The sequence below is a fragment of the Canis lupus genome, chromosome 24 (genome assembly GCF_003254725.2).
Source record: "Canis lupus dingo isolate Sandy chromosome 24, ASM325472v2, whole genome shotgun sequence".
NCBI classification, from domain to species: domain Eukaryota; kingdom Metazoa; phylum Chordata; class Mammalia; order Carnivora; family Canidae; genus Canis; species Canis lupus.
Window position 1 is genome coordinate 18,195,941 of NC_064266.1, and position 18,908 is coordinate 18,214,848.

The 18,908-nt window shown below is 58.9% G+C and overlaps 1 protein-coding gene and 1 long non-coding RNA gene across 9 annotated transcripts; one reads left to right on the forward strand and one right to left on the reverse strand.

Annotated features, from left to right (window-relative positions):
* Positions 1 to 5,309: 5,309 nt before the first annotated feature.
* SLC4A11 (solute carrier family 4 member 11) lies at positions 5,310 to 16,589 on the forward strand. 8 transcript variants are annotated; one of them, XM_049100737.1, is made up of 20 exons: positions 5,310 to 5,468; positions 7,262 to 7,309; positions 9,481 to 9,633; positions 9,756 to 9,805; positions 10,099 to 10,330; positions 10,414 to 10,495; positions 10,671 to 10,794; positions 12,590 to 12,805; positions 12,889 to 12,982; positions 13,092 to 13,217; positions 13,294 to 13,407; positions 13,499 to 13,631; positions 13,892 to 13,965; positions 14,311 to 14,629; positions 14,706 to 14,812; positions 14,900 to 15,068; positions 15,166 to 15,339; positions 15,527 to 15,722; positions 15,809 to 15,978; positions 16,140 to 16,589. In XM_049100737.1, the coding sequence occupies exons 2-20, from the start codon at positions 7,279 to 7,281 to the stop codon at positions 16,201 to 16,203; spliced, it is 2,628 nt and encodes an 875-aa protein (XP_048956694.1). In that variant the 5' UTR covers positions 5,310 to 5,468; positions 7,262 to 7,278; the 3' UTR covers positions 16,204 to 16,589. The 8 variants fall into 8 exon arrangements, with proteins under 8 accessions (XP_048956694.1, XP_048956695.1, XP_025325251.1 ...); XM_025469466.3 differs by lacking the exon at positions 5,310 to 5,468 and adding an exon at positions 5,577 to 5,738; XM_025469467.3 differs by lacking the exon at positions 5,310 to 5,468 and adding an exon at positions 5,578 to 5,738 and having other exon boundaries at positions 14,374 to 14,629.
* Positions 12,359 to 14,312, reverse strand: LOC125753576 (uncharacterized). Its single transcript, XR_007405712.1, has 2 exons — positions 14,102 to 14,312; positions 12,359 to 13,662 (listed from the first exon to the last, which is right to left on the reverse strand). It is a non-coding gene; the product is annotated as an uncharacterized LOC125753576 (long non-coding RNA).
* Positions 16,590 to 18,908: the final 2,319 nt, after the last annotated feature.

Sequence of the window (18,908 nt, forward strand, 5' to 3'; positions counted from 1 at the left end):
TTTTAAATTTTGCTTTCTGCTAGTCTTTTCTAGTACAAATGATAGCAAGCACAAAGTTGTCCTCTTGTGGTGGTAGTGATTTTTAACCAAAGGGAAAAAATATTTTCATCAAAAACATTCTTTGCAATAGGACCATTTCCCCCTGCAAACTGAGAAAAGACCACCATTGTGTGGTTTTCTAGTGCCTTAGCATACTCAGGGACACCGATGTTCCACAGGAACATGTTTTGAGAATCTTTTTTTTTTTTTTCCTCTAAATAATAGGGACGCCTGGGTGGCTCAGTGGTTGAGTGTCTGCCTTCGGTTCAGGTCATGATCCGAGGGTCCTGGAATCGAGTCCTGCATCAGGCTCCCCGCAGGGAGCCTGCTTCTCCCTCTGCCTGTGTCTCTGCCGCTCTCTCTCTCTGTCTCTGCCGCTCTCTCTCTCTCTGTCTCTCATGAATAACTAATATCTTGAAAGAAAAGAAAAAAGGAAAAGGAAAGAAAGAGAAAGAAGAAAAGAAGAAGAAAGAAAGGGAAAAAAAAAAGAAAAAGAAAAAGAAGAGGAAAGAAAGATCATATAGACTGTAATGTGGGGGTGGACCCATTGCTCCACACTGCCGGGGATGAGAAGAGGACTAACTGGAGAGTGATTCCGAAGGAACAATTGACAAGTCAAAATGATTAACTAGACGGGAATGAGGGGGTGACCTCCAGGTAGAAGTGGAAAAAAACCAAAGTGGAAAAAAACCCAATGTTGTGAAACACTTCCAAAAACTTTTTTTATTATCCAAAAATTTGGAGAAAAATAAATTTATCCACAAATTATTCCTGTTTTCCCCAGGCTTCTGAAGTGCTAAAGTGACCAGCCAAAATAATTTGGTAAAAGGGATCAGGGTCAATACATTTTATGTCAAACTAATAAATGACTATAAATCTGTTTTTAAAAGCTGCTATTCAGGGATGCCTGGGTGGCTCAATGGTTGAGCGTCTGCCTTCGGCTCAGGGAGTGATCCTGGAGTCCTGGGATCGAGTCTCACGTTGGGCTCCCTGCATGGAGTCTGCTTGTATCTCTGCCTCTCTTTCTCTGTGTCTCTCATGAATAAGTCTTTAAAATAAATTTAAAAAGCTGCTAATCAAATAAAATGTATGTGTCCATTTTAGCCTACAATTACTACTGTTTTTACCATATCAATAAAGAGGTGTTTTTTTTTTTTTTCTCTCTCTCTCTCTCACATGGCTGCAAATCTTTAAGAAACTTTTTATACATATTTACTCAGAAGTTTCATGCCTGGGAACTCCTGGGTGGCTCATCGGTTGAGCGCCTGCCTTAGGCCCAGGGCGTGATCCTGGAGTCCCAGGATCGAGTCCCGCATCAGGCTCCCGGCATGGAGCCTGCTTGTCTCTCTGCCTATGTCTCTGCCGCTCTCTCTCTCTCTCTCTCTCTCTCTCATGAATAAATAAATAAAATCTTAAAAAAAAAAGTTTCATGCCTGGATGAATGTACAATAGCAAAATAAGGACAACAGGAAGAGGAAAGATGATTTGATAACCAAGACTTCATGGAATTTTCTAGCTAAAAAGACTCCATTTCAACCTCTAGATTGTGACTGTAAGTTAATGGGGTCAGGGGTGGCTCAAAGAGCTGTCCTGCTAAGGGGAAGAGGTCCTTGTTGGCCTCCACAGGGCTTCTTGCCCTCCTGCCTGCCCTCATAGGAGCTTAGATCTTTCAGTATGGATAGAGAGCAACAGGGAGAGGGTTTAATGCTGTATTAGCTGAGCACTAAAAGGTCTCCCTCCACCCACTGCCCATGGGGCTTGGAGATGCCCACAGGAGAGGAGCTGGGTGGAGACTAGGTTCCTTCCTCCAGGCCACCAGCATCAGCAAGGGATAATGTGGGAACAACATCCCTCTTCCCAGGATTGTGAGGGGCTAGGAAGGCTGGTCAGGGCAGCAGGAACCCCAAGAGGCTTGTAAAACCCCAAATGACTCAAGGGAAGCCTGATGTCTGCAAGGTGTGGGGAGCCACACTTGCCAAAGGTCCAAGGAAGGGGAAAGCGGGGGGATGGGGGGACCAGAAGTAGAAATAAAAGGTTTTGGTGCCCTGACTGAGGGGTCTGGGGTGAGAGGAAGGGAGCCATCAGGAATCAGGGCTATCCGGCTGGCCCCCTATTACATGCAGCTGGAAAACTAGAGCAGGGTGGAGGATGGAAGGCTGCGCTGGCTTGAGAACTGGGGAGCTATAGGTGGAGACATGGCACAGGTTTACCGAGCACCTCCTCCACTGCGTGCTATGCTGGGGGAAGGCAACACAGCCTTGCTCTCAGGGAGCTTCCCGTCTAGCCGGGGAGATGGGGCCCTGGCAGGAAAGTGGGAAGCGATGGAGAAGGATGTGCTGGAGTTAGGGGCCATGGGGGTGTGTGAGGAAAGGAAACGGGAACCACTCTAGGTGATACAAGCAGGGAAGGCCCCCAAGAGCCGAAGCACGAAAGGAGCGGTGGTAAGGGCTCCAGACACACCCTCCAGGCACCCAGAGGATCAGGGCCCTGAGGCAGGCCTAGAGCTGGTTGTGCTGAAGGAAGAGCTGGCAGCCAGTGTGGCAGAAGCGGTGCTCCCCAGGGAGCAGGAGGTACAGGATGAGGTGGGAAATGGGCCCGGGGCCACGTTGTACCGCACCCCCTATGCCACACCCCTAGGCCTACAGCAGGGAGACTGCTTCGCTGTATTTATTCAGTTTTTATTTTCCTAACCACCATGAGAAGCCATTGTTGGTGGAGGATGGGTAGGGGTGGGGGCAAGTCAAAAGGCCAGATGGTGGACGGGGCTGGAGGTGACAGTGGGCAGGACTGTGCTCTGTTCTGAAGGTAAACCCCACAAAATTTGCTCATGGATCAGACGTGGATGCCCAGGTCCAGAGCAGCCAGGTGGATGGTGGACTTGGAAGCTCTGTTTGGCCTGGGTTCCCTCAGAATTGCCTAGTAGCCATCCAGGCTGGAGGGACAGAGGAAGTACTTGTGGTGCCTTGAAGGCAGGAGCTCAGTGACAGGACTCATGAAATCTGAAGGTTGGCTGTGGCCAGTCTGGTCGAGAGCCACGGAGCCAGGGGAAGCTCTCCCGTGCTAGAGCTCCGTCCAGGAGGAGAGAGAGGAGGAGGGATGGATGGCATTGGGTCCTGCTGGGGGAGGAGGGAGAGCTGAGGCAGCTCCAGTGCAGGAGTGAGGACCAGAGCCCTATGAGGGGGTGGAAGAGAAGTAAGGAGACAGCACGAAGACAGAAGAGCAGAGATAACTCTGGAGAAATGTGCTCTGTGAAGCACAGCTGAGGAATCGGATGGTACCTGGAAGGGGAAGGGTGTCCAAGGGAGTGGTTTTGGTTTTGTGCTTTTATTTTTCTTAAAGATTTTATTTTTAAGTAATCTCTACACCCAACGTGGGGCTCGAACTCACATCCCTGAGATTGAGAGTTGCATGCTGCATGGCCTGAGCCAGCCTCGTGCCCCTGTCTTGTTTTGTATTTTTGAATGAGATGCGATAGTTACTTCTCACTCCAGATTCCACAATCTATAGGCCCAATCTATAGTGGAAACTCCTTTGCAAAGCCATTAAGTGCCCTGTGGAACCCAGCACTCAGGAAAGTCTAAGACCCCAAGGGAGGGGATGAGAGGAAGTGTGTGTGCCTATATTTGGATCCCTAACTCCCTGCCCCTGTAAGGACCCAAGGGGGCACAGGTGCTGACAGCCAAGGCAGCCCAGCCTCTGATCCACCAAAGTAGTGGGTGGGAGATCCAAAGGCAACAGCTTCTCATGTTGAGAGGCTGGGGGAGCTACAGGGGTTCTGGGGCTCTCTCCAGAGCAACTAGGGGGACGGGACCTGCAGGCACAGAGGGCAGGAAGCAGAGAAGGCTCAGTGGCAGTTCAGAGTCAGGTCCATCCACCACTGGGTGAACTGGTAGCTGGGGACTCCTGTTTCCTCAGTGAGCTAATGGTGAGGTCCCAAATGAGGGGTGAGGCTGCCCCCCCCCCCCCAATCCAGAGTGGCTCCCTGGAAGAGAGTTGGAAGGTCTGGGTATTTGAGAGCTGCTGCTGACTCAGGCAGACAGAGGCAGAAGCCTAGGCATTCCTAGAAGGGAGAGGCTGGGGGCAAAACAGGTGGTTTTTCAGGGGTCCAGCCCTGGTACCCACCCACCCCATCCAACCTTGCTTCTTCCTTGGCTGTCATTCTGTCTCCACCCCCCCACCCCGGACGACTCTGGAAGTCTGTGCAATGGTAAGGGTCTAGCTACAGGGCGTGGAAAGAAGGTCCCAAGGGTGGAGTACAGGGGTTCCCAGGAAGATCCTGTGTCTCTCCCGGGCCCTGTGCTCAGCCCCAAGGGAACCTGCGGCCCGCCCCCAGTGAGTCCTCTGCACGTGGTGGCGATCTTCTGGGGCATGTCGCCGGGTACTCCCGGCCATCTGCATTCCGTCCCAGTGCACTGGCTCGCGGGAGGGGTTGGAATGGGTACCGCGGCCCACCGGGTGCGCACGGGGCTCCCCCGACGCGCCAGAAGCGCAAGCCCGCCTTCTGCTGAACCAGACCGCTCTGCCCCCTTCCAGCCTGGGGAACGTGGCTGAGGACTCCTTCCCAGCAGGAGGTTGGGGGGGTCGCTGGCAGCCAGAGTGCGGAGGGCGAGGGGCTGACACTGGTGGGGGGAGCTCCTGAGTCAAACCGGGGCTCAAGGGCCGAGAAGACCCCGAGGGCCAGGCCCGGGGTTCGCGGCGTGGGCTGGATCTGCCCGATCGGTCGCCGGGCACGCCGGCCGGCCCGCGCGTACACCGCCTCCCGACACCAACGCGCGCGTCCACACACACACACACACACACACACACACTCGATCCACAGAAGCCACGCGCCGGCGAACGCGCGTCCCCGGGTCGGGCTCCCCCTGTTCGGGAAGGGAAAGCCGGCGGCAGGCCCACCTCGGGAAGGAAAGCAGCTGCGAGCCAAGCCCGCGACCCAAGAGAGCCGCGGGCGCGCGGAGGCCAGAAGAGAAGCCGCGAGGCGCGCAGGAGCAGCCCCGACGCCGCCCAGCGGGGAGCGCCTCAGGCTCTGCGCGCGAGGGCGTCGCCCCGGGAATGCGCGCCGGCCCGTCTAGTTAGTCCGGGCGTGCTTCCCGGAGGAGGAGGAGGGCTTACCAGCGGGCGGCCGGGATGAATGGGAGGGGCGGGGCAGCTGGCCGGCTAGGCCCTGCCTAGGCGCGGGGCGGGGGGCGGGGGGCGCGGGGCGGGGGGCGGGCCACGCGCTTAAAGCCGGCGCCGGGGGAGTCCTCCCGCGACCCGCGGCGGAGGCGCGACTTCGTGGGGGCCCTGGGCCCGTCGAGCTTCCTCCCAGAAACTTCCCGGCCCCGCCCAGCCCCTAATCCGGCGACGCCTGGGCGGGCACGCGGGCTCCTAGGAGCCCGATCTCCGCGTTCTGGCCGCGTCGCCCCGGGCTCCCGGGAGCAGCCAGCCGGGTACGGGCCGGAGCGCGGGCGAGGGCGCGGGCGGGACCCGCCCAGGGCGGCACCGGGGCGGGGCGTCGGGCGGCACTAGGACCCAGGCGCGGCGCGGAGGTGTGTCGCCGGCCCCCGCCGCCCGCCCGCCCGAGACGCCCCGCTCGGGGTCCCGGGGCTCGGGAGTGAGGAGCCCGCAGCCCGGGCGTACGCGCGCGTGTGCATCCGTCCGGCCGATCGCCGGGGCCATGGCCGCGGCCACCCAGCGCATGTTCCACCTCCAGCCGTGCGGTGGGTGCCCGAGCCGGGAGGCGCGGCGGGGACGCGACGGGAGGGCCGTGGTCCTCCGCGACCGACGGGTGCCAGGCGGGGACGCGGGGCCGTCGGAGCACCGGGGGAAAGCGGCCGCCGGCGGCCTGCAGGGCCCCGGGCCGCGGTGGGCGAGGCGCTCGTGGGAGCTTCCCAGGCCTGGGACCGGGTGTGCTTGCGGCGGAGAGACAGCGGGAGCCCGGGGGTGCGCTGCGGGTGGCGGGGCTCGGGGCCTCGTGGACGCTGCGTGCTTGGCTTAATGCTCCGTCGCCGACTTGAAACTCCGTCTGGGAACCGACGAGGTAGCCAGGGGAGGGGTGGGGCGTGCAGGTGGGCGGGACGGGGCTGTGCGGGCCCCCGCGGGTGCGCTGCCGCCTCGCGCCTCGTTCGCCGGGACCGCCGCGCCCCCCGCCCGGGGAGGCCTGCCCGCTCTTCGGGATCCCGGGGCCCCCGGCTGCCCCCTGCGAGGCCGCAGCGGTCTTTACCTCTTGACCTCGCGGCTCTGGCCCCGAGGGCCAGCCGGGGGCTTGTACTGCCGTTTATTTACCTGCACGTGGGGGCCCAGGATGGGAGTGAGGTGTGCACCGGCCCCGCCCTTCCGGACCCTCGGCCCCGCGTCCTCGGCCCATCCCTGCGGCCTCGGGTCTAGCTTCACCGCCCCCGCCCCTCCCTCCTGGATGCAGCTCGGGCTCCGGTCCGCGCGTCGGTTCGCATCCTGCCCCTCCGACCCCCAGGGTCTCCGCGTCTGGAGGCGCTTTCCTCTCGCGCACGCGGCCCCTCCCGTCGCTTCCTTCCTCGCACAGAGCCGCACAAACAGTCGGGACCATCCGGGGCCCCGCGCGGTGAGCGCGCCCGGCGCTCCCCGCCCCCTCCTCCCCGGGGGACCAACGGCTCCGCCTCCCAGGAGGCCTGGGACGCGGGTAGCACCCAGGGGAGGAGGCCGTTGCCAAGTGGGCCCCCTGTGGCCCCGGGCGCGCGCAGTTGGGGGCGACTGCACGTGTGATGGGTGTTGATGGCCCCAGGGACCGATGTGGGAGTGAAAGGCGCGATGTGCCGGCAGGAGGCCCCCCGCCCAGGGCCTGGGCCTGGCCGCGAAACAGCGAGAGAGGGAGGCCAGAGAGACCGGCCACCCCAAGGACAGTGGAGGCACAGGCCCCCTCCCTCCAGCCCTGGCTGCCCGTGCCCAGGAACACAGCCCACCAACCGTGCCAGGGTACTGTGAATGATAGCTCGTGGAGGAAACATGCTGAGGTTTCCCCTGGCCTGGCTCACTCCCGGCGGAGCACACAGGCTGAGGGACAGCAGCCTTGGCTTCCTCTGGCTCCACAGGGGCCCCTGCCTAGGTCTAGCCCCTGCTCCCTTTGGCCTCGGTTGGCCTGTGCTGGGTACCTGGGAAGAGTAAGGAGGAGTCCGCAGGGTTGGTGTAGGGTGGGGAGCAGCTGGCACAGGACGCCGTCCAGGGCTGGTTCGTGTAGCTGGTAACGATTGTTGGGCTTCCCTTACAGAGTACTCGCCTTCCATCATGTCGCAGAATGGATACCTTGAGGATGTAGGTGAGTACCTCTGTGAGGGTGTGTATATAGAGAGCTCCTTGGTCAGGAGTCTCTAGACCTAGTCCCTCCACCTGGTACACAGGGCATTGACTACCCAGCTGTGGTCTTCTGCTGGTGCTGGGATGCCTTTAGATCCTGCCCTCCAGGAGGTCGTGGTAGGGTCAGGGGAGCAGCTGACACCACCTTAGCGGTCATGGACAGGTCTCTCCGGTGGTCCCGGGTGTGTGTGTGGACCATCTGGTGACCTCCCTTGGTTCGCTGTTAGAATGCTCTGGTTACCTGGCCCGCCTTAGGTCGTGTCCTATATGCCCATACCCCTCAGTCCCCACCCAGCCCTCTGAGGCTGCCATCGCCCCTCTAAAGAAATGCAACCTAACAGTTCTGCACTTCAGCTTTCCTGCTTGCTCGAGACCAGCTCCTCCCTTTTCTCCGTGTCTCTGGGTTTTCCTGTGCCCAGACCTGGAGGCTGGCCTGATCATTGCTGGGGTGTTTAGTGGGATGGTGCTTGGACACAGTGGTGATATGCTCTCATCCTCCCCAGGGCCGGGGGACTGTGTGTACCAGGCTGCTGGCAGGCAGGTTAGGTTATGTGTTGGGCTTATAGGATGGAGGTGGGGATATGGCCTCCTAGGAGCATTGCAGGGACCCAGTAGTATCAGCTAGGCAGGCCCTAGGTAGAGCCCAGAATAGGGGGAGAAGAGGGCGGTGTGAAGGGAAGTACCCAGGAGTAACAGGGTGCTGGTGGGGGGACAGAAGGAGGCTGGGGAGCCAGGTAGTGTAAGCAAAGCAGGCCTGGGACTGGGGAGGAAGGGGATTTTCATGGACATGAGCTCCATGACAAAAATGGGAAGGACATCTTTTGACTCTGAGCTCAGTGCAGACCTAGCACCTCCTGCCCAAAGGGCTCAGGATGAGCACAGGACACTGAGGGGACAGGGCCTGGGATGTGCAGAGGAAGCCGGCGGGCCAGAGTGGAAGTGAGTCAGGGTGAGTCACTGCCTGGCAGGTGTAGGCGTGCTGCTGACCCTTCCCCGTCCCTGCACAGGTGTTTGTCAGGCACTGGTGGGGTCTGGGCTCTCAGAACCCCCTTCATGGGAGCACTCACAAGTGGTAAACCATAGAGGACCCACAGGAGTCAGGAGGGAGTGCCAGCAGGGCCCTAGGAGGACTTGCCAGAAGAGGAAGCTTCCATGGCACCTCAAAGAAGGCCCTCTGGGGAGGGAAGCCCTCTGCTCAAAGGACAGGTGCTGGCATGCCTGGGTGTTGGCCAGCTGGCCTGAGGAGTGACAGATCAGCCATGGCGAGTGGGCCTAGGCTTGATGGACCAGGGGTCAGGACAGGGGTAGCACGGCCAGCCCAAACTGTCATCTCAGAGGCCGAGAGGAGCCCAAGCAAGAGCGGAACATTTGCATGTCACCAGGAAGGCTTCCTCTGTAGGAGGAGGGGTCCTGGGCTGCGAGCCGTGGTAGGAACTAACCTGCCACCCCTCGAAAGACTCTGCTCTGGAAGGAATCATGCTGTGACACTCCTCATGCCCACCCTTGGGTCTCCCCTGGGGCTCCCCTTATCAGTCCCCGACTGTACCTCTGGCTCCCCTGCTTCCGGGGCCTTGTCAGATGTCTGGACCGAGTCTTTCAGCCTCCATGCCTTGCCCCACATGCCCTCACTGAAAGAAGGCATTCCCCATAAGGTGGGGAGTGGGCTGGATACCACAATGGTTCTGGCTCCCCTTGGGTTCCACCCAGGGAGCCGGGCGTGCCTGGGTCCCATAACTGGGGGGTCTGGGGGGGCAGGGCCAGGTTAACTGTACGACTGCACCACCTACCTGGCCCAGAGTTGCGGCGCCACCGTATGTTTCTGTAGCTGGAGGGTCCCCGTGGGTCAGCGTGCAGGGCCCCGGCTCCTGCAGCTCACGGTTGTTGGAGAAAGCCGTCGGGTGAGGGCTGCCGGCTGGCGGCCGCTGTTCTCCGACGGGGGCCGGGCCGGGACTAGGTGTCTGCCTCCCCCGGCTTGAGGCTTCCTTCCTGGCCGACGAGAGGCCTCCGTCACCACTCCCTGGGACAGCCCAGGGGCCCCTGCTCCGTGGACTGGGACTCCCACCCTCTGGTGTGTAGCACTGACAGCCGGGTCCTCTTCCGGGGGGTCTCTCTCGGTGGTGGCTGGGTCTCTAGGCTACCTCAAGTGTGACATGGATGATGCCTCTGAAACCCGTGAGGAGAGCCTGGGGGATGAGGCCTTCGACACGGTCAACTCCTCCATTGTGTCTGGCGAGAGCGTCCGTTTTTTTGTCAACGTCAACCTCGAGGTGCAGCCCAGCCAGGCTGGTATGGGGGTTGTAGCAGGGACCTGCCTGGGGGAGGGCAGGGGACTGAGGACTGGGCCCCGCTCCACCTAGAGAGGCCTGGACAGGTGGGGTGGCACCCTGAGCCCTCCTGCTTTCCTCTAGCTGAGAGTGACTCGCCTGGCGGCTGTGGGCTCCTACACACCTCCCGCAAGGTGAGCGGCCCTTCAAGGACAGGAGACGCTTGGTCCTGGGCCACTAATTGGGGGGAGGGGGGTGGCTGCTTCCCTGGGATAGCTCCCGCTGCCCCCACTCACACCAAACAGGTGTTCCACGCCAGCCCTTGACCTGGCCTTGGGCCAGCCAGGCTGGGCCCTCCCTCTTGGAGGGGGTGTTGGTGCCAGTGGGCAGAGGCAGCCGGGGATCCCCCCGTGGAGGAGGGGCCCAGGTCACGGCCACAGATCTTACTCATGGGCCTGCGTGATTCTGTGCGCGGGGGTCCCCGCAGTACCTGAAGTTAAAGAACTTTGAGTTGGAGATACGTGCACACCGGGACCTGGATGGCTTCCTGGCTCGGGCCAGCATCATCCTGAATGAGACGGCCACCTCGCTGGATGACGTGCTGCGGGCCATGCTCTGCCGCTTGGCCCACGACCCCAACAACACCGAGCCTGACTGCAACGTGGACCTGTTTATGGCCATGCTTTTCACCGATGCCGGGGCCCCCACGGAGGGGAAAGGTCTGACCTGGCTCCACGGTGGGGCACGGGAGGACAGGGAGGTGGGCCAGCAGATCCTCTGACCCCCCTCCCTCTGTCCTCAGCCCACTTGCTATCAGATACCATCCAAGGAGTCACTGCCACGGTCACAGGGGTGCAATACCAGCAGTCGTGGATCTGCATCATGTGAGTGGTCAGCCTGGCCCACCCAGTTTGGGGGTGGAGAGCATGAGCACTCTATTCTGTTTGGTCTTCTTCGCTCCCTAAGAGGTCACGGGGCGGGGGGGTCAGTTTGGGGTCCTGGGGTGTGGGGGAGCCCAGCTCCCAGGGTGGCAACTGTGTGCCCTCCTGCCCCCGGCAGCTGTACCTCCAAGGCCCTGCTGAAGCGGCACGTGTGCATCAGCCGCCTGGTTCGCCCACAGAACTGGGGGGAAAACTCATGTGAGGTGCGGTTTGTCATCCTGGTGCTGGCTCCACCGAAGATGGTGAGTAGGGGCCTGCAGGGGTCTCTGTTTCCAGAGAAGGAAGGTTCCAGGGAACTTGGCCCTCCCTCTTCCTGGGGGCATCTCTCTCATGTCCCAGAGGCCCCCATAGACTACTAGGCCCCTGCAGGCCTCATGCTCACACTGTCCTTCCTCTCTACCCTGTTGGGTCTCCCCAAAGCCAACTTGCGTCCTCATCAAGCCCTCATTTCCCTAGTCATTGCCCAGAAAGTTGTATTTCCCTCTCGGCTGAAAAGAGATAACTTGTTAAGATTATTATTTTTTCAAAAGATTTTATTTATTATTCGTGAGAGACACAGAGAGAGAGGCAGAGACAGAGGCAGAGGGAGAAGCAGGCTCCATGCAGGGAGCTCGATGTGGAACTTGATCCCAGGATTTTAAAATGTCCTGACCCAAGACAGATGCTCAACTGCTGAGCCACTCAGGGGTCCCACTTCTTAAGACTAGTATTAGTCAAACGTGGGGGCTTTTCATCAGCCTGCCCGGACCCTGATCCTCCTTCCACTTGGCTGGCTTTATGACTTGCTGGCCAAGAATCCCCACTTCTGCCCGGGTCCCACACCCCCTGGTCAGGCGTCTGGCTTTTGTGGTAGTTGAAACTGATATAGTCTGGGGAGCCTTATTTGAGGGAAAATCATAAACAGAAAATGGTTAGGGTGGGGCACCTGGGTGGCTCAGTGGTTGAGCATTTGCCTTTGGCTCAGGGCGTGACCCAGGGGTCCTGGGATCGAGTCCCTCCTCGGGCTCCCTGCAGGGAGCCTGCTTCTCCCTCTGCCTGTATCTGCCTCTCTCTGTGTCTCTCATGAATAAAAACAATCTTTAAAAAAGAAAAGAAAGAAGGAAAGAAAGGAAAGAAAGAAAATGGTTAGAGCCCCTCTCCAGGGGCTTAACTTCCACTAGCTTCTTGATCCTGCCCAGGCCTCTGATACAGGCTAAAGCTTCGCACGGGCTTCCTCAACAGGTTTTCTCTTAGGCAAAGTGGGCACCGAGGGGAATGCCCTCCGGGGACTTCATAGATGTGCTGTGAACCTCCCCGAGTGCTGCAGTGCTGGGGAGAGGGAAAGGGCATTTAGGGAAGTGGGCAGCACATGGGTCAGAGGGAGTGACAGCTGGTGAGGTGGATAGGGAAGTGGAAGGGGCAGTAGCCCGGGGGGCTGAGTAGCTACACTGTGCCTTGTGACGGGCCAACCAGCCCAGCACCTGGCTCCTGCGGAAAATGAGCCTGACTGAGCTGACAGGAAAGCCAGGTGTGGGTGGGCCCAGCCCTGTGACTGCGGCTTCAGGCAACACCTAGGGGCGGACACTGCTCCCAGAGGACAGGTTGGTGTGGGGGAGGCTGGGCCCTGGGTTCACAGAGGGGACTTTGGTCAGGCAGGAGAGAGCAGGCTTGACAGGCCTGGAATCCCCCTGAAAAAATCAAATCAACCAGCAGACACTACAAATACCACTAGTCAAGTGGAGCTGGGTAAACATTTTTCTCCATCACTGTGATCTCTATCCACGATTATACATATTTGTGTTCCTCGGGACCATACCCATACCTCAGTTTCTGGGCACATGAGTTTATTAAGGAAATTTGGGGGCTCTAGTGATCTGCCAACCTGGTGGAAATCACTGCAGACTCCACTGATGCTTGAACTTTGAGACAAAACTTGCTGCCAGCTCATATGGGGGCACCTGCGTGTGCTCAGGCCTGTCAGTGACGTCCGGGGCCGGGGAGGGGTGCCCTCCACTGTCCAGGAGCTCCAGGTGGGATTCTCCTGTCTCCTGCCCCCAGAAAAGCACCAAGACAGCCACAGAGGTGGGGCGCACGTTCGCCACCATGTTCTTGGACATCACTTTCCGCCAGAAGCTCCTGAACACCCGCACGGAGGAAGAATTCAAGGAGGCTCTGGTCCATCAGAGGCAGCTGCTCACCATGGTGAGCCAGTATCCGACCCTGGGCCCAAAGGGCTACAACATGAACTCCATCTGTGTGCACAGATCCCCGCAGGTACTGGGAGAGAGGGCCTGGGCAGGGGTGTGGGGCCTGGGCCGCGGACCTCCCAGCTGACAGACGTCTGTCCTCTTCCCCAGCCCCTGAAGCACAAGGACTTCCTCCCTGTGGGGAAGGGCATCCGGGAGGATATCGCTCGCAGGTTCCCCGTATACCCACTGGACTTCACAGACGGTACGTGGCCCCGTGGTCCCCATCAGAGCTCAGCCGTGGCTCAGGTCCCTGGATGACACACGCGCCTGCCCTGCAGCCCCAGCACACTTTCCGTCCTGTCCTGTCCTAGGCATTATCGGGAAGAACAAGGCTGTGGGCAAATACATCACCACCACCCTGTTCCTTTACTTCGCCTGCCTGCTGCCCACCATCGCTTTTGGGTCCCTCAACGATGAGAACACAAACGGGGCCATCGGTGAGGGGCGGGAGGCTGTGGGGGTGTGGGGGGAGCCCCGAGGCTGCAGTGTCCCCCTGACTCCCCACTGGCGCAGATGTGCAGAAGACCATAGCGGGGCAGAGCATCGGAGGCCTCCTATACGCCCTCTTCTCTGGGCAGCCGCTGGTGGTGCTGCTGACCACCGCGCCCCTGGCTCTCTACATCCAAGGTGCGGTGGCACTTGGGGCGGCGGGGAGGTGGCTCCCGAGGTCCCTGGTCCCAGCACGCCCTGACCAGCCCCCTTGTCCTGCTGCCTGCAGTAATTTGTGGCATCTGTGACGACTACAATCTGGACTTCAACACCTTCTACGCGTGGACGGGCCTGTGGAACAGTTTCTTTCTCGTGCTTTATGCCATCTTCAACCTCAGTCTGATCATGCAGCTCTTCAAGAGGTGACTGGGCTTTCCCCGAGCTGTTGGGATCCTGGAGCGGGAGGGAGACCAAGGCCGGGGATCTGGATCAGCCCCCATGCCACCCGCCGAGGTCCTGTGCCCCCACTATATCACTGCCCCAGAGAAGCGAGGGACCCTGGCTTTCATGGCAGGAGGAGGTGGGAGGCTGTGTAGAGCCTCAGGGAAGCCTCCCCCTCCTCCTGGCTCCCTGACAAACCCTCCCCCCCGCCATTTGATGAAGCATTACACTTCCACGGCAGGTCGACAGAAGAGATAATTGCCTTGTTCATTTCCATCACATTCATGCTGGATGCTGTCAAGGGCATGGTCAAAAGTGAGTGTCTAGCTGGTGGCTGCCTGCTGCCAGGGAAACGGAGCTGAGCTGGGGGACTTGGGCCTGTGGCCAGAGCAGCCCAGCAGCACGCAAGCTACGACTACTTCCATGGTCCAGGGTGCTCTCGGGAGCTTACCGGCAGAGAGCAGCAGTGTCATGGGCTGGAGGGTGACGGGGCTGCCTCAGGTAGGATCAGAGGAATGAGGCCAGGTGTGAGGCACTGTCAGAGATGGGGGTGGGTGGACAGGCAGGTCAGTGGGGTCCTCTTGGCTGACAGAGGCAGCTCCCTCCCCTTCCCCCCAGAAGCCCTTTCTTCCCACAGGGCCCCTTCTCTCCCACATCCAGGAGGAAGCTGGGCCTCAGCCCCCAGAGCCCAGATGGCTGAGGCCTGGTGGCCTGTATCCACAGTCTTCCAGAAGTACTACTATGACAACTTTGGAGACAACACAGACAGCACTTCCTTGGTGAGCCTGCTGGGCCTCAGCACCAGCCTCAACACAACCCTCCACACTGCCCTCAACACCAGCCTCCTCGCCAGCCCACCAGAGCTGACCTCCACGGGCCGCCACGCTGAGCACCCAGGCCGGGAGACCGCTGTGCTCAGCCTCCTCATCATGCTGGGCACGCTGTGGCTGAGCTACACCCTCTACCAGTTCAAAAAGAGGTGAAGGGGGTCTAGGAGTGATGGGAAGGAAGCACAAGCCCCTGGGCCACACTGACACACCCACCTGTGTCCCCAGCCCCTACCTACACCCCTGCATGCGGGAGATCCTGTCAGACTGTGCCTTGCCCATCTCGGTGCTCACCTTCTCCCTCATCTGCTCCTACGGCTTCCGGGAAATTAAGAGTGAGTCGGGATCAAGCAGGGGGTGCAGTGGGGTGGGATTGCCCTTGGGAACTGCAGGCTTGAGCAGGGGCCTATACTCTGCTGCAGTGAGCCAGTTCCGCTACAACCCCAGCAAGAGCCTCTTTGATGTAGCCGAGATGCACTCCCTGTCCCTGGGGGCCATCGCCAGCGCCATGGGCCTGGGCTTCCTGCTCTCCTTGCTCTTCTTCATTGAGCAGAACTTGGTGGCTGCCCTGGCTAACGCCCCAGAGAACAGGTTCGCAGGGCCGGGGTGGGGCGGTGAGAGGGGAGTGTGCAGCCGGTCCTCCAAGGGGCCACGGGTGTCCGGCCACATGTGCCCTTGTCTGCTGCAGGTTGGTGAAGGGCACTGCCTACCACTGGGACCTCCTGCTCATCGCCATCATCAACAGTGGGCTGTCTCTGTTTGGGCTGCCCTGGATCCATGCTGCCTACCCCCACTCCCCACTGCACGTGCGGGCACTGGCTTTGGTGGAGGAACGTGTGGAGAATGGACACATTTATGAGACGTGAGTGGTCCCTTGAGATGGGAGGCAAGTCACGTGGACCCTGAGGTTGGGAGGGGGGCGGGGTAGCCCTGGGCCACATGTGACCTCAGAAGGAGTGAAAATGCCCAGGGAGCAATATGTGGCCTGCGATGGGACCCGGCCCTGTGGACCAGGGCTGGAGGCGATCTGGTGCTCTGGGCCCATGCAGGATTGTGAATGTGAAGGAGACACGGCTGACCTCCCTGGGTGCCAGCATCCTGGTGGGCTTCTCCCTCCTGCTGCTACCCTTTCCGCTGCAGTGGATCCCCAAGCCCGTGCTCTATGGCCTCTTCCTCTACATCGCGCTGACATCCATTGATGGCAACCAGCTCTTTGAACGTGTGGCTCTGCTGCTCAAGGACCAGGTTAGTGTCCTGCCGAGAGGTCGAGAGGTGGGGGGGGCTGGGGTGGGTACGGCTCCAGACCCACAGCTGGTCCCGGCCACCTGCAGACCTCGTACCCGCCTACCCACTACATCCGGAGAGTGCCCCAGAGGAAGATCCACTACTTCACAGGCCTGCAGGTCCTACAGCTGCTGCTGCTCTGTGCCTTTGGCATGAGCACCCTGCCCTACATGAAGATGATCTTCCCTCTCATCATGATTGCCATGATCCCTATCCGGTACGGGAGGATGGGCAGTGGCAGGAGGGACCCAGCTGGCGGGGAAAGAATGGGTTAGGGCAGGGGCAATGGGGCAGGATGTGCCCAGCCTGGCTCTGCGAGGGGAGCTGGGGCAGATCTGACCCAACGCTCATCTTGGGGTCTGTTCTCCCTCCCCCCAGCTACAACCTGCTGCCCCGAATCATTGAAGCCAAATATCTGGATGCCATGGATGCTGAGCACTAAGGCCCTACCTGGAAGGGCCAGACATATTCTATTCACCTGTCCCCCTGGCTCTTCCCAGGCTGATTCTGGCCATGTGGGGAGAGGTCTGGGTGTCTTTTGGGGTGTTGCTCTCTGCCGCACCCCCTCCCAGCTGCTCCAACAGGCCTAGGGCATCTAGGCATGGGGGAGGGCGGGTTCCCACAGTATGTGCCTATCCCAGTCCCCATTAGCCTTTCACTTGGATCTCTAACACTGCTCAGGACAACTTCTGTCCAGAATGGGACTAAGCAGGACGGATTTTCTTTTGATAAAAGAGTCAGATGTCTGAAAGAGAAACCATTTCCTTGATTGTGTAAGGAACTTGCTGTATGCACACTAGAGAATAAAGCTCCTATTTCTATGCTTCATCTCTGCTGTCCCGTCGTGCCCCAGCCTGAGGGCCACTGGAGAATAACAGTAGAATGTAAAGGGGAGGTAGAATGAAAAAGACCAGTGTTAGTGGAGTGCCACAGGCTGTCACCTCCAACCCCACACAGTGGATATTGGCTTGATGGGGAATGGTGGAAGATCCGGGAGGCCCCAGCGCTGCCATGATGCCAAGAAACTACAGGGGAAGTATTCCAGGAAGTGCAAGGGCCCTGAGGAGAGGGGTTGGGGCCAGTGAGGAGCCACTGCTGGTGAAGAGATAAATGGGGCTGACAGCCCTGGACCTGGGTTCCCAAAGGCAGCAGAAGAACAGCCTAACAGATTGAAAAACAGCCTCATGTAGGTCAGAGCCACCACGGCAACATATGCCCTGCTAGGTGCTCTGTGCAGGAGGGAGGCACAGGGAAGGGAGCATGGTGGGGGCGATGCAGGGGCTGCACCTTGCACCAGGGCACGGATAGTGGGGGTGAACAGAAGTGGAGGAATCCAATGGCAGGATGTGAGGACTGGTTTGATGGAGGCGAGAAGGTGCCATGTTTCTGGCTTGGTCACTTGGTGATTGGCCAGAGTCCGCGGCAGCAGGGAATAGGGATCTGGGACTCAGGAGCACGCCCTGTGCACATCTGGGAGCACCAGCAGTGGTAGAGCAAAGGGCAAACAGGACTTTGGCTTGACAGATACACCACAGACCACGGAAGTAGACGGGGGAAGACATAATAAAAAGACTAATATCTGGATATGCTAGGAATTCCTGCAAGCCAACACATTTAAAAAAACTCCGATTTCAATAGAGGAGGCAAACCTGTGAAGGGGTGGGGCCTAGGGGGCACCCAAACAGTAACAGGGGCAGCAGGAATGCTCAATGCCCTTGGCCATTTGAGGAATGCAGCCCAACAGTGAGATGGCATCTTCCACTTGTAACTGGCAACAACAAGCCTACCAAGTCCAGATGGGTGGCCGAGTGGGAGAGGTGTGTGCCCTGGTGCACAGATGAGGGGAGTAGAGGCTGGTACCCAATCAACATCGCTCATCCTCCCACTGTGCAGCTCTGCTTCCAGGCAGGTGGGTGTGGGGATGAGCATGTTCACAGTGTTCACAGGGATGGGTGGCTGAAAGTTAACAGAGGGGGACAGTGCCTGTGGCCTTACCCCACCCATGTGGCACATGATCCTTGGGGGCCTCTCCCCAGTGGCCTGGGTGTTCCCTCCAGGTAAAACCATATCCAGCATCACCAGGTGGGGAGAAGACGACTCAGAGGAGACTGGGCCATTGGCACTTCCTGGGGAAACAACCCAGCTGAGCCTCACTGACAATGGGAAGCAAAGGAATGATGTTCTCTCTTCACACACACACACACACACACACACACACACACACACACACACACGGCTGCAATTTAGGGGAGGAAACTATAGTTAAACTCAGGCCCCCCCAAAAAATAAATAAATAAAAATAAACTCAGGCCCCGAGGATCCCTGGGTGGCTCAGCAGTTTAGCACACCTGCCTTCGGCCCAGGGTGTGATCCTGGAGTCCCGGGATCAAGTCCCCACATCAGGCTCCCCGCATGGAGCCTGCTTCTCCCTCTGCCTGCCTGTCTCTCTCTCTCTGTCTCTCATGAATAAATAAATACAAAATCTAAACAAACAAACAAACAAAAAAACAACCTCCTCAGGCCCCAGCCACATTGCTAGGACTGAGCAACAGAGACTGGAAGTGCCATTCTCTGGAGCTGACTACGAGCAAAGAAAATAAGCCTGGGAGTGACACCCCCCACCGAGCACTGTGTTCCCTCCTCCCACATTGCATACAACAGGTTTCTCTGAATATCCTTGGGGTGGGGACCTCCTCCTCACCAAAGAAACACCTGCAGGAAAGGCCCCTCAGGTCCCTCCTAGGACCTGGGGCAGCTGAGACCCACTTCCTGAGGGGCTGAACCATGTCAAGTTAATGCAACTGGGATCGGGACTCCATGCACCCCCTCCATAAAAATGAACTTCGCATTATGATCAAAAATCAACATTTTAGGGGCACCTGGATGGCTCTATCAATTAAACATCCGACTCTTGATTTCAGCTCAGGTCATAATCTCAGGGTCACGAGATCAAACCCCACGTACGGCTCTGCACCCAGCAAGAAGCCTGCTTGAGATTCTCTCTTCCTCTGCCCTTACCCACTACAGTTTTTCTTAAAAAAAATAAAATAAAAAAAAGAGAAACCCCACCCCAACATTTTAGCTGCTCTAATGTTATAATGAAATACAGCCCAAGCATTCACCATCCTGTACTGCCCACCCCCAACC